This window comes from Terrapene carolina, unplaced genomic scaffold (genome assembly GCF_002925995.2).
Source record: "Terrapene carolina triunguis isolate 2854851 unplaced genomic scaffold, T_m_triunguis-2.0 Scaffold66, whole genome shotgun sequence".
In the NCBI taxonomy this organism is placed as follows: Eukaryota; Metazoa; Chordata; order Testudines; family Emydidae; genus Terrapene; species Terrapene triunguis.
This window is the reverse complement of record NW_020664417.1, coordinates 31,276,569-31,291,363: the sequence shown is the minus strand read 5'-3', so window position 1 is coordinate 31,291,363 and position 14,795 is coordinate 31,276,569. Positions and strand designations below refer to the sequence as shown.

Genomic DNA, 14,795 nt, shown 5'->3' with positions numbered 1-14,795 from the left:
GTCCTATAAGGGGACAAACCACAACCTCCAAAACTTTGGATAGAGTGAGGGGAGGGTTTAAAATCAGATCTCTTCTAATAAAATTTTATATAATTGAAGTATTAAACTACTCTCCTGTGTCATATATTTGACAATATTTACTGTTTAAGTTAAACATCTCTTGTCAGCCAAGAAAAAGAGATTGTAAATAAGCTCTTCTACTTGTTAATCAAAGTCATGTATTCACATGATTTGGTCATTTTGCTTTACATTATGAAAGCTGAATTAGTTTAATGATCTATTTGTTAATTTGCTCTAGTAACGTGGACAAACTGAGCCCCAAGTAGAACAAAGTGGCCTGTGGCAACTTTCATCTCTAAAGACACTGTTCACTTAGATTAAACTAGAATAGGATGACATACTCCATATTAAAAATAAGGGCAGATACAATTTACTCCATATGTCACACAAATCAGGCACAGCCTTTGAGTCCCTGGCCAGTTTCCAAAGCTGCCTTTGATTGGGCAATATTTGGGCACCCCCCTTGTTTAAAAGCACATTTCTTTTCAATGGCTCAATGGTTCTTGAAACAGTTAGTTAAAATTCCATCACAAGAGAATTCAGAGGGTTTCTTTCCATAATTGGACTGCCAACAATTACATTATTTGTGATTAGGCTTATGAAATGCTTCACTATAAACTATTTCACTGACCATTGCAGTCCATGAGTAATGGGCTCCACTATTAAAAAGAAATGTGACCAGATGATACAATTAAATGTATGGTGACTTATTTACATTTCCTAAGAACCAATTTTAGTATTTTTCATGCCAGAATAAACTAATTACTACCTCTATGTTACACACCTCTGTTTTTACAAAGATCACTTTTACTCCCTTATTAAAGGGTAACATAGCTGGTATTTCCTCTATTGCCTGGCTTCTCTAAATGTTATGCCCTATTTCAATTTTATTAGGTTAGGCATGTAGTGGAAACAAAACTGCAGTCCTTCCAGTATGGAATGGCAATCTGTTTATTTTACAGCTCAAGAAGTATGGACTTGTAACACCCCTTATAGAAACCAAGAGAGTTCTGTGTGTGGGGGGTGAGGAGAGGGAAATTATTTCTGCCTCTTCCTTATGAAGATCAGCAATTTTTACAGATGGCAAACAGATAAAAGGATACGGAAACAGTCATGTGTGTCACACCATACACACATACAAAGCAACTGCCACCAGTGACATTTGTCAACATTTCATTAATTATATAGCATGGGTTAGCAAACCCTGGCATGTCTGCAACGTTTCTCTGACCTGACCTGCTCCCTCCCTGCTTAAGAGTCAAACTGAAATGTGAAAGTTACAAGGCCCCTAATAGTTACAAATACATGGAGCATAATACTGCAATAAAAGATGCCTTTAAAATACCTGCAACAGATATGGTATTTATCTTTAAACTAAAAAAAAACCACCCATAATCAGCATTTGCTGCATACAAGTGTTTGAGATGCTGCAGTTCTCTCCTTTTACAGTTATGGGGGAAATACTAATAAGACTCTCAGTACCACTGCGTGGTAAATGTGTGTAAATAGTAACTGATTTACTGGTGGCTTACTTGTATAAAAATGTTAGGAAGTATTTTAGTTTCCTGCACTGAAGCTGGAGTGGAGAATAATATTGGTGCTGTATGTATGTATTTCAGGTTGTAAAGCCAAAAACTCAAAAATTGGGAAATGCCTAAATTAATTCAAGTGCGTGCACATGCATTATGATACAGCCTTTAATTACAGGATCACTTAATATTTTTTCCACAGGACCACTGCCGCATTCAGTTCATAAGATGGATGGTGTTTACTGAACGGGTAGCTATTCAATATATCTTTTTATCCTTCTATCCTTTTATCATTCAGTGTGTGGCCCCATGGGCTTATTTGGCACACACCATTTAAACAATGCATTGAATACAGAATTATTAGTTTCCTTATGGGTTTTTCTATGGCATTCATCATCACACTGAGTCTGAACCATATAGGTGGTTCAAACAGTAATGAATTTATCTTTACAACACCCCTGTGAGGTAAAGTAGCATTACGTATCACCATTTTATGGGTGTGGATCTGAGGCACATGAGATTAAGGCTAAAATTGTCAAGCATCCACTAATTTTGGGCTGCAAACCTGATATGCCTACGGCAGGATTTTTCTGAGTGCTTTACTTTTTATATGTTCAAAACACAGCTCCTATTGACATCAGTTGCAGCTGTGAGTGCTCAGCACTTTTGCAAATCAGACTCCAGGTGTCTTAAGTTGGGCACCAAGAAAATAAAGAACATAGAATTAGTGGCCAACTATTTCTGACTCACCAGGGAGGACTGGGCCAGGCCCCAGGAGCAGCAGGCTCTTCCTCAGCAACAGCAGGAATGGGAAAAGGAGAAGCTGAGGCCCGCCTTCCCTCCCCCCTCCCAAGCCTCCAGAGATGGAGAGCTTCCCTTTAGGAAAAGCCCTCTCGGGCTTATCAAGCTTCAGAAGCCTCTCTTCTCCCTCCCTCGACCAGCTATATAGTGTAGAAGAAGCAAAGCTGGACTTTCCAGGGATTAAATCTAGGAACAGCAGAGACCACTTCAGCAGCAGCAGGACAGGAAAAAAAAATGGACCTCCCCCTCAAGGCCTTCACAGTCCCAGTACACCAATGATGTGATGAGACTGCTTTTCATAATTTAAACTCTGCAGACTGGTTGTTTGGCCAAACTTCTTTCCTCTTGCCTCTCTCCTTCCTAAACTCTCTACTGCCAGCTCCACCTGCTCCTCTCCATTTTCTCCCCTCTTTCCTTTCCCCCTTTTTTCCTACTCATCTCTCTTTTGCTCTGTACCTATCAATGTCCATCTTCTCCTTCATTTATTTTTCCTACTCCTTTTTTTCTTAATCATATACGTGTAAGATTTCAAAGACTCAAAGTCCGCACACCTGGGCCAAAATGCTGGAAGAGTATTTTCTGTTTACTTAATATTAAGAAGTAACCGTGCCAAATCGGTAGCTGTGTTTTCCTTGACAAGGTCACCAAAACCACAATCCAAACTAAAAAGTACAAACAGATCAAACTCCTAACTTATAAATCTTATAGTCCTGGCACCTTCACACCTGGCGAAAACAGGACATATCATTCTATCGCCCAGTCTCTCCAAAGTTGAAATATGTCTCTCATCCTGTAGAAACTTTCTAGGATAATGACACTTAATTAAAACACCAGTGAGGCTGTTTTCCCACAGGCTAGAGAAGCTGGAGAAAGAGAAACATTCACCCAGCAACTCTTCAGGTGCTTTATTCTAAATAACCCTCAGTACAGAGTACTGATCATGGTCAGGATTCCATACAAGTATTTGTAATCCCTCAGAAGCAATAGATGGCTTCCTGAATAGTGTCTGTTTATAGGAATAATTGGAGATTTGCCAGAAGTGGAAATATCAAGATGAATACAGTCAAGCACATAAGAATTCCTTATAAAGCCCCCAAATTGAACATATTCCATAAAAATCATGTCATTTAAATGATTATCTTCTGTGTCTATGTTTTATTATATTAAACTTAATGTAATTAAAATATAGAAGTAGAAAACTATGCAAATATTCATACTATTAATAACACTGATGTTCTACCACAAGCAAACATTGTGATTAGCATTTTCCAACCCATACAGGTAATATAGCACAGCTATAAAATACAACAAACATCAGAAGTTTCACAGCCTGATATATTAACATGATCCCATGTTGTTTCACATGAAACAGAAAGCTTAATATGTCTCTATTAACTCTTAATATTCCTTACCGACTGCAGTGAAATATATTTTTAATCACAATAGTGTACCAGTTTCTGAAGGTTATTTTGTTTATTATTAGATGTTAATTTTCAAAATCTTTGCTGTATGTTTTGCAATTTAAGCATCTTTCATTTTCAATATTTTACTAATGGAGAACATTTACCATTTTATATTAAATAATATTTTACATTAAGAGCTAATCCTGTGGCTTTACTCACATGAACATTCTTACTCATTGTAACAGGACTAACTCATGCAATTAAACCAGATCCTTATACAACACCTTTCATCCCAAAATTTGCCAAAGTGTTTCACAAAAAAGGGACATACTCCTGCATCTCTTACTCATTCAAATAGTCCCATTCATTTCAATGTGTGTATTAGTCTATCAGTGTTGCAAATAATAGCTACTATTTTCCAAAGCATATTACTGCAAAACAGAAACTTTGTATGATATTGTAAAGCCAGACCCCTACAGACCCAAAGATCACTGCAGAACAAAACACTGACAATATCTATGACCAGTAATGAATAATTATCATGATGAACAGAAAAACATCTTCTCCTTGAACATTTGTTTTGAGGTTAGTTTTAGGAGCATGCTACCTCTTTTCCAAATAGATTGAAAAAACCAAATGCATTTCTGGGGTGTCATTCAGATGTAATACATATTGTCAGAATATAATGAGGTGTTTACTTCATTCATTTTGATCACACAAATACTGACTGAATGCACAGCATTCTTGACTCTACTGACTCTCTTCATCTTCAAGAATTTCTCTGGTGTCTGTAGGTGTATATAATCCCTAAGTGCTTGTAAGACAAAAAGACTCTCTTCCCCTGTGCATATTTTACTCTTTGTCAATCTATTGAGTAGTGCATAATGTATTTATGCAAGTATCTTATTCATTTAAATCTATTTATATTGTAAAAATTAACAAATAACATTTTAAAAATTGCTCCTAGAGGGCTTTTGAAGGCTGTTGAAATGATTTTAAAAGGAAATTATAGAAAATGGTTTCTTTGGTCGCACTACAACTCTGTACAAGTTCAGTGTACGTGGAAGAACTTCTTAATTCACCAAATCAATGTATAACTGTTAGCTTTCTGATAACTCTCATGACACTTACTTTGTGTTGTGTGCATACAAACATCTTATGACAGATTCTGATTCCACTGACACTAATGTAAATCTCAAGCAAATTCATTGGCTCAATCCTGAGTCCTTTTGTGGCTCAAGTGGTACAAAGTGGCCATATAACTGACTTCAACAATCAGGTGGGAATTCTCCCAGTCATCATGTCCTTCTTAGCCCACCATATGGGGGGTGGTGAGAGCATGCTGCACTATGGCAAATTCTGGCTGGTAGATGGCCATTGTGGTACCTGAGGCTGCTCTAAATTACACTAAATTTGAACTGGCCCCCAGCCAAACCCAGAATTGGGAAATCACAGCCTGCTATCCCATCTCTGTCATGCACCACAGTGGTAAAGGACTGAGCCCCATGGCTTAAAATGAGTTGCTCTAGATTTACATCAGTGTCTGAGAGATCAGACTATAACTCTACTTCAAAACTGTTTTAAAATAATTGGCATAACTAGGCTGATGACATTCAAACATTGACTATAATAGAAATGTAACTGTATCTGATCTTATCAGTGCACTTATAATTCACTTAATTTTTAGTTTTAAATTGCATATTTTCATGCGCTGAATAGGCAAAATGTATCTAGAAGTTATAATTCACTGCAGGGGTGTAATCTGTTTATTGATTAAAAATGTAATTTCTGCACTCCAGTTATACTTACATGCACAAAAAAATGTTGAGAATGATCCTTTGGAGGACACTCAGATTCCAATATAGTGGTACACTACACATCACTATCATCTATCTAAGCTCAGGTTTTAAATTACAAAATGTAAATAAGAACTGACAAAGTAGTATGTTGTTTTTTCTAGTCACTGAACAACTAAAGCAAGCAAGAATGGAACTGTCGTATGAGTAAATTCAGCTTCAGGCAGTTTATCTACACGTAAATGCTTTCCATTCCACAGTCCTCACCTACACAACATTTTTATGATCTGATTCCTGAACTGTACACATCACTTGCCAGCAGGAAATGGGTTAGTAAATAGCCTACTCAAAAGATTTATTATTTCTCTTAAACAACATAGTAAAACATGCTTTTGTGTGTGTGTGTGTATGTATGTATTTTTATGGTGAAATACCTGGACATCTGTACAGCTTTCTTGCCTGTGCAATATCTCCTTTACTTAGACGAGTACGCTGACCAATGGCAGGTCGTATACCATTATCATCACGGGAAGGAAGAATGGTATCCAGAAACATACCCCTAAAAAAAGCAAAACAACAAAAATCGACTCATAAAACCTTAGCAATTTTTTTTATAAAACTATCTGTGTTTTTATATTATATAATATTTATTTTATAAATAATAAATATTTTGGCATAATTTAAAAGGTAAAATGCAAAATATGAAACAAATAAAGAAAAGAAAAAGTGAATGGAAGAGAAAAATTCCCCAAGTTGAAAAAATGGCTTAAACAGTAGCAATGATATTAGAAAATACTCTTACTTTAATGCAAACTGGCAACTACTTTTGTATTTCGAATAAATAACAACAGCCCAGAAATTTCCTATTCAAATTTAAATTAAATGGGAAAAGATGGTTGGGACCTAGTACTTGTCACATTGAAGACAGGATCTGTTGTTTGCTTAGTCTGTTTTGTCTGCCTGGCAACAACACGAACAATTACACATTGCCTTGTTGTGAAATTCTTCCTCCGAAGTCCCTGTTCCGAATGAAATTTCGAGGACGTGTTAAAGGTCTTACTTACATCCATAAAAAGCAGGGTAATTCAGAATTAAGATTGCCAATGCATCTTTAATTCATAAAACTGTGCTAAGCTATTTCAATGTAAGGGTATGTAGTAAGATCATTCTTCTGTTGTGTGTTAGACCCCTGAGCTATCCTTCTGCTGCTAAGACATGAATGGTGAGCCAAATTCTACTTTCTATTACAATGATATAAATCCATGCTAACTCATTTGACTTCAGCAGAATTACTCCAAATGACTCTGATGTCAGAGAGCAAAATTAGGTATTAATCTCATCTCAGAATGTCCTTGGTTTGGTGGGTTTAAGTCTGATATTTTTGAAATCTGATTTTTTATGAGCTAATTATGGCAGTATTAAATTAATATTAGGAGCAATATGAACAAAGAAATATGTTCCATTAACATGCTACAGAGTCTGAAAACCTTTGAATTCTGATGTGATGTCACTGGGCTTATTAAAAATTTTGCTAGATTTTCTTTCTTATCTTTGATACTCATTTATACTTGTAGCACATACACTGAAAGCTAAAATCTTGTATTACCACTTATCAGTATTGACTGCATAATGTTGTTTCATAATACTCAGTGATAAGGCAGAAATCCAAGTCTAGGAATAGAGGCTGCTTTTTGAAGTACACTAAACTGGCCATTTTGAATGTTTGTCCTATATCCTGCTGTCATTGCACACGTAAAACTCCCCATGACATCACTGGGATTATTCCATAAAGACAGACCGCAGGAAATACATCTATTTTAAATATTAGAAGAAACAGTTCAAAGTACTAACTGACCATCTGATTAACTATTTCTAGGAACAAAGTAGGATTTTTGTAAAATAAAACAGCAACTGTAACAAGAAACTATGATTTTATTTTTCCACTGGCATAACCTGAAAATGACCAATCAATAGAATTTAAAATTTGGACAATAAGAAATCATTCCTCTTTTGCGTTCTCCAGCACCACCTTAAAAAGGCTTATGGAAATAACAAGTCCTCGATAGTCTTAACACTTATCTATATGTTGTGGCTATTACTTCATGAAGTTTTGTGGTCTTTGTTGACCTGGTCCTGGTGACTAAAGGAAATCCTAGTTACTAACAGATGTTAAAGTTCCACACTGAATAGGACTCCCCCTCCCCCTTATGGGCCTTAAGGGCTTCTGTAAGTGATACAAAACATTCTCTTCTGCCTAGGGGTAGAATACGATTCCCTACAGCACTCTCAGGCCTGGTCTACACTGGGGGGTGGGGGAATCGATCTAAGTTATGAAACTTCAGCTACGTGAATAACGTAGCTGAAGTCGACGTACTTAGATCTACTCACCGCGGTGTCTTCACTGCGGTGAGTCGACTGCTGCCGCTCCCCCTTCAACTCTGCCTGCGCCTCTCGCGGCGGTGGAGTACAGGAGTCGACGGGAGAGCACTCGGGGGTCGATTTATCGCATCTAGACTAGACGCGATAAATTGACCCCTGCTGGATCAATTGCTGCCCGCCGATCCAGCGGGTAGTATAGACATACTCTTAGTTTCTGCCAGCCTGGAGCATCTGAGACTAGGATCAGAAACCAAATCCTCATTTTGTAGTCATTACAGAGCACTAAGACTATGGTTATTCTTTTCTATTCTACAAAACTTCTTACACCACCTTCCTCAACATAGCATTTGAGCACCTTCTAGTAGTGCATTAAACAACATCTATCATGTGTGTTTCGTTCCCACACTCATCTTCTTCCTGGAGGAGAACTGTGTGTGAAGTGTTCTGTTTTGGTAGGTTGTTTTTTTTTAAATGTACATGCTGCTATGTGCTTATATTAGAGAAGGCAGGTCATATAAGTGTTCCTTGCACTTATAGTGAAAAGTAGTGAGACTGATGATGGTCTTTAGTGCATGTGAGAGTTCATTCCATAGTTTTGGATCAGCCCCTGAGAAAGCTCTGTCTCCTGTACCATTGAGCTTTATCCATCCATTCATGGAACATATATGGTCCCCATCACCGTAATATCTGCATGCCTCACAATCTTAATGTATTTATCCTCACAGTACCCCGTGAAGTAGGAAAATACTATTATTCCCATTTTACAGATGGGCAACTGAGGTATACAGCGGCTACACAATTTGCCCAACTTCACACAAAGTCTGGGATGGAGCAGGGACTTGAACCTGAATCCTCCTCCACAGACTTTACCCATGTGGGGTCCATTGGCATTACAATGATAACATTTATATAGGGTGGTTAGTGGCTGAGCTACAGGGTATGAAATATAATCAGCACTATGGGTGAAAGACCCTTCCCCACACTCAAACTTCATAGGCAGGCTGTGCAAGGATAACCAGCAGTGGAGCAGCAATGTGGGAGCTCCCAATGTGGGAACAATGGGATTCTTGGTTGTGTGGCTCTAATGCCACTAACACCATGAACAGCACAGAATGAGCTGCAGTCTCTAGTCTAGTTCAGCCCTTTCCCATGGCCCTGGTTTTTGGGGTACATTTTCCAGACTTACATCTCACTCACTACACCCACAGAGGTACACAATTACTTAGACTTTGTGTATTGAAGTGAATTTCACTCGTAGAGAAAGGAACACATACTTAAATATTTCATGTGCTTGATTCTTCTAAATTTAATTTTTTTGCAGCATATGAGGTTTTACAAAATAATAGACAACTATTATGAAACAAGGCTTCCAGGTTATCTTTACATTAAATCTAAATTAAAACAAGATTAAAGGCTGCTTTGAAATTGAATATCATGTGGGGACATTAAGCAATGTCTTTCTAAAAAAATAATCAAATTATCCTACATAGTTGGATTTAAAGAAAACCAACAAGCTGTGTTTTGACTTCTGTTGGAACATTCTCTGCTGAAGGAATATAATATTTTAAGGCTGTTCTGGAAATGCCATTGTTAAATCTATGGTTCCTAGTTTTCACACACAGGAATGGAATTAAAAGTCAAAAGGTATAACCTGAGACTCCAACCTTGAGAAGGTGTTCCTGGCATAGTGCATAATGCTGTCAAAATCATATGGTTCCCCAAGGGAGTTCACCTCTCCAGGCTCCATCTTCAGGAAGTTGTATTCCTGACCTACAAATAAGTCATAAGCAAAGTCTCAGATGAATCTTTTGATAAAGGTGGGGGAAGGGGAAAAAGAGCTACAATGCCATTCACAGAAACTCATGGATCTTAGTGAATCTAATCTTTAGAATAGTTAACTTCTTTTATTAACTGGATGAATGGAGGAAGATCAATGCACTTAGAACACCCACTACTAACTTTATTCTACTATACATATAAATTAGCTGTTTCATTCACCTATGCACCGTAAGTGAATAAGACACAGAACACCAACTTATGACAAATGTGGAGGCCACAACATTCACTAACTTAGCCATCAATGGTAGAAGAAAAAAATCCACCTCATCACAAACAGCCCAGCAGAGACTTTTTGTGACGAGGGCCACATCTGGGTGGGGAAATTGTATGCAGGGCCGGGGCATGGGATTGGGGTGCGGGAGGGAGTGCAGGGTGTGTGTGGGGGGGTGCGGTGTGCAGGAAGGGGCTCAGGGCAAGGTATTGGGGCAGAGGAGAGGTGAGGGGTGCATGAGAGGGCTCAGGGAAGGGGGTTGGGGTGCAGGAGAGATGTGGAGTGCAGGAGGGGGCTCAGGACAGGGGTGCAAGAGGGGTGCTGACTGTGGGAGGGGGCTCAGGGCAGGGGGTTGGAGTGCAGGAGGGGTGCAGGGTGTGGCAGGGAGCTCAGGGCAGGGGGTTGGGGTGCACAGAGGTGCAGGGTGGAGCAGGGAGCTCAGGGCAGGGGGTTGGGGTGCAGGAGGGGTGGGAGTGTACGAGGGGGCTCAAGGAAGGGGGTTGGGGTGCAGGAAGGGATGCAAGGTGCAGGCAGGGGGATTAGGGCAGGGAGTTGGAGGGTGGGGAGCAGGAGGGGTTCGGGCCCACGGGGGGAAATCCCGCAGGCCAGATCCCTCGGGCCATAGTTTGCCCACTCCTGAGATAGCTGTTCAGTGGGGTTTCCACAGGCTGGCTACCAAAGTGACTTTGCTTAAGTAGAGGCTATCCTTTCAGTCCCCTTCTACCACAACAGCTATTTGGACCAACTTCCAACTACCCCTCCCACCTTAACCTTATGCAACTGTTCGGGGCACATGTGAGAGATGCCCTGATCTGTGTAAGAAGTAGAGGCTCACTTCCAGCCCTTCCAGCAACCTCAGGTCCCGGTCCAAAGCCACTGGTCCTTGTCAGTATACAAATATGCAAACTGGCCTTTGCTCAAACCCAAATCCACTGGATTCCTGCCAAAAGTTGTTACTTACATTAATGAACAATACTGGCCAAACCTCCTGGACACTAACAGAAAATCAAAATCACCCTCACTGCACATGCCAATTTCCTCTTGATGGAAATGCCTTCCTGACTCCAATTACTGAAGACTAAGCCCAAAGGGTCTGACAAGAAGGGGCATTAACAGCTTCAGCTAGGAACTAGGGAGGAAGGTGGAAGCTTGCAAGGCGAAGGGCGGGTGGCCTAAGAATGGCAGTCCCAACCCAGGAGGAAGGTAAATACTGTACCCATTCACATACAGGTCTGGGTGGCAACAAGTTCTCCCTGTGACATGAATCCACCAATCACAGGCAAAGCCTGAAGGAGGACAAGGAGCAGTTACTGCACCCAACCCCTTTTAGCATACATAGGAGTCCAGGATGCAGCACACAGAAGTAGGGAAGAGCATATGTGCAATGTGTGTACTCAAAGGGTAGCGGGAGAAGAGTCTGAACCTCTTTCAACCCTTCAGATTAAGAACCATGAGATGTGTCTGTTCCCTGCCAGTCCTGCTCAAAGTCCCATTCCAAGGAGTATTGTGGGAATCTTAACAGCTTCATTGCACCACAAATTAAAATATTTAAATATTGCTTTAAGACCAAGAAATCATACAATGGCTTTTTCAGGGCACAAACTTTAACTCTTAGCTTACGTCAGTTGCATGTAGTGCAATATTTAAAACATAATGAGACTGGCTTAGTTTAAAGAGATTTTCGAAACTGCATGTTATGTTGTGCGTTTTTAAGAGCTGTGTAATTTAGATTCTTCTTTTACCCAAGCCATCTGGTAAAATAAGGCACTAAAAGCAAAATAAAACACTGCTGCACAAACACTGAACAATTGGTTAACAAATAAAACAAAAGCACTGTGAAGATGAAAGCAGAAAAACCCCATATACTGAAAAATAAGTTCTCTTGATTTTATCCTGTTAGGCTATTTATTTTGTAGGACTCTAAAATATCCTATATCTGTTTAATCTGTATCTTCATATTTCTTTTAAGACTTGATCCGCTATTATAATTCCATTCTGAAAATGTTTAAAAGGGATTTAAGTTGGTTAAGTGTGACACCCTCTCCCACAGTGAAAATCCTAAAAAGCTAGGATATGCCAAGTTATAGCACCCTTCTTAGACCACACAGGATGTTTCCACTGACAGCAACAGACTGTTTGTATCATCAAAAGGAACTGGACTCCAACTGTTAAGGAAACACTCTAAAGACTACACATCTCCCTCACAGTACAATTCAAAACTTTAATTACAACCCCATACGTCCCTCACAAGCACGTAACACATTGCACATGTGTCAATCCTGAATATGTGCAAAAGTTGCTGAGGATGTATTTATTATGTATGTATTATTATGCAAATGTAATTAAAATTATGTGCATGTGTGAAAAAGTTAGGGAGTAATCATAAGTTATCAAGTCATCAGTGCGTGAGCAATAAGGACAAAGTTAGGTAAGGTAGGGACCTTCCTTGAGCAAGCCAACATTTGCGCTTCTAGTACAAACCTTTGCTTAAGGAATATAGCCCAGATCCTCAAAGATAATTACGTGCCTAATTCCCATTTAAATCAATGGGTGTTAGGTGCCTAAATACCTTTCACAATACGGGCCCAACTCTGCTTATTACTGTGAGTAGTGTAAATGATTTCAGTAGGCAGGTTTTGCTGACTGGCACAATCTGATTAGTGATTGTCAACCTATATTATAAAAGGGGATAGAAGGTGTCGGGGGGAGGCAGAGCGAGAAAGAAACTGACAATGCAAGTTTGTTCTGCCTCAACCTGTTGTCAGGAGAGGGAAACTAACAATCTGATCTTGCTATAAGGCAAATTAAAGGATGAAATATTGCTAGTGCGTATTAGGCATAAAAAAAGTGACAACAAAATTAGATTAGATCATAGCTGTCATCTGTTGTCTCTTGCAGAATGCTCTGCTGTTGTGACTGGAATAGCTAATAAATAAATATAACCCTTTGCTCTTGCATAGTATTTTTCATCTGTAGATCTCCACATGCTTTCCAAGCAGCTAAGTATCATTACTTCCATTTTACAAATGATGATACTTAGGCAGAGTGAGATGAAGTGACTTGGCCAAAGTCACCCAGGTCAGAGACAGAACCAGGAATAAACCCCAGGCATCCTGACTCTAAACCCTAGCCTTTAGATTACGTTGCTTCTCATGCTCAGCATGATCGCCCACATTTGATAATAAAAATGAAAATTGCTGATAAACCAATTTAAATTGCTTGTTAACTATAATCTATATTTTACCAAAAGCCATTTTATCTCCCAGAAGTTTAAACATAATTTTGTATTTCAAACTTGTTACTGTGCCATGAAGAACTCACCTGAATTAAATATGAATAATTCGTAAAACTAAATGTATCTGCAGCAACATAGGCTTGTAGAATCAAGTACAGTATTTGCATGCTAGCAGAAGTAGCAATTTTTATCTTCTATGAGATGCTCTTTTGTCCTTGTCTCTGTTGGCCAAAATCAGCTTCTGTAGCCCAACTCTGGTTCCAACAAGAACAGGTCAGATAAGCATTGCAAAGAACATTTGATAAGAATAAAACTTTCAATGGTATGGACCAGATTGTAAACCTGATTTGTTTATGCATTTAAATCTGGGAGTATAAATGGCTAGTCAGATAACCACATACCAATTTGCATACCAGTACTGGTTTTGTGTATACAATCATCATAACTGTGAATGCAAATTTGATGCAAAATTGCAAAGGCATATTTCCATGTCAACATGGGCTTCTGAAGTTTTGAAAATCAGGCCTTTAGCATCTAAAACATCAACTTTGAAATACAGAGTCTCTGGAATCATAGGTTTATACCTTGACAAGATAATCTCAACCTCCCTACTTCACAATTAGGTAAATTGACTATCATACAAGTCACTTTTAAGGAGCAGGGTTATCAAGCAGGGGCCTGCTACTTCTTCCACCTGGAGTAGAGGGTTTTGCAGGATGATCACGGTACATAGTCATGTGTGTGCCACTGCAACAGAGGGCTTTGGGGACTTGTACATGTGTGTGATAGGAATGAGATCATATATTTATTTAATGAGTGGGTAGGGAGAATGCTGTCCAGCATGACTTTATTGTTGAGCAAAACAGCATTAATTATTTTATTTAGGAGTATGGGAAGTGGCCCAGCACTCATTTATTGGAGGCAGCATGAATTAAGTTAGCCAGTGTTATTTGAGTGGGCAGCATTAATTAGAAGAACTGAGTTCACCCAACAGGCCCACACCCAGTAGTATACAATCAGTAGGAGAACATATAGTAGGGGGTGTGGCTTGGTGCGGGTGAGGCTTAGGCACCAGTATAGTTCAGCATGGTGAATAGGTTTAGACTCAGGGCAAGTAAGCATTGGATGGAGCTAGTCGGAAAGGTTCTCCTCCACGGAAAATGTTGACTTTTCATTGAAAAACCAAACATTTTCTGACTGAAAACAGAAAACGTTTGATTTTTGATGGAAACGCAAATGTTTCCACATAAAGCAGACACTTGTCACAAAAAATGTTACTTAGAGAAAAACTAAATTTTCTGTCAAAAAAACAATTTCTGTTAGTGTTTAGTTCATTTTCCAAACCTTGTCACAATTTTACTTATCTTTACCATGAAACCACAGTCCTGCCTCCATTGTATGAACATGAAAGGTCCCACGGCTCTTTTCATAAGACTAGTGGTTTTCCCTGGAGTCCCTCCAGGTTGTTTAACTGGCTGTCTATTTGGCTGTTTCTCTCCACTCCAGACATGATTACACTTTAGTGGTACTGTATACACAGTA

General features: G+C 39.1%; 1 protein-coding gene across 2 annotated transcripts in view; it reads right to left on the bottom strand.

Annotated features, from left to right (window-relative positions):
- The window catches only part of TLL1 (tolloid like 1), a 200,401-nt gene that overhangs the window by 64,084 nt on the left and 121,522 nt on the right, over positions 1–14,795 (bottom strand). For both annotated transcript variants that reach the window (XM_029910666.1, XM_029910667.1), the window contains exons 7-8: positions 9,633–9,738; positions 6,024–6,148 (exon numbers count right to left, since the gene is read on the bottom strand). In XM_029910666.1, the coding sequence (XP_029766526.1) occupies positions 6,024–6,148; positions 9,633–9,738 (231 nt within the window). The remainder of the gene's footprint in view (positions 1–6,023; positions 6,149–9,632; positions 9,739–14,795) is intronic.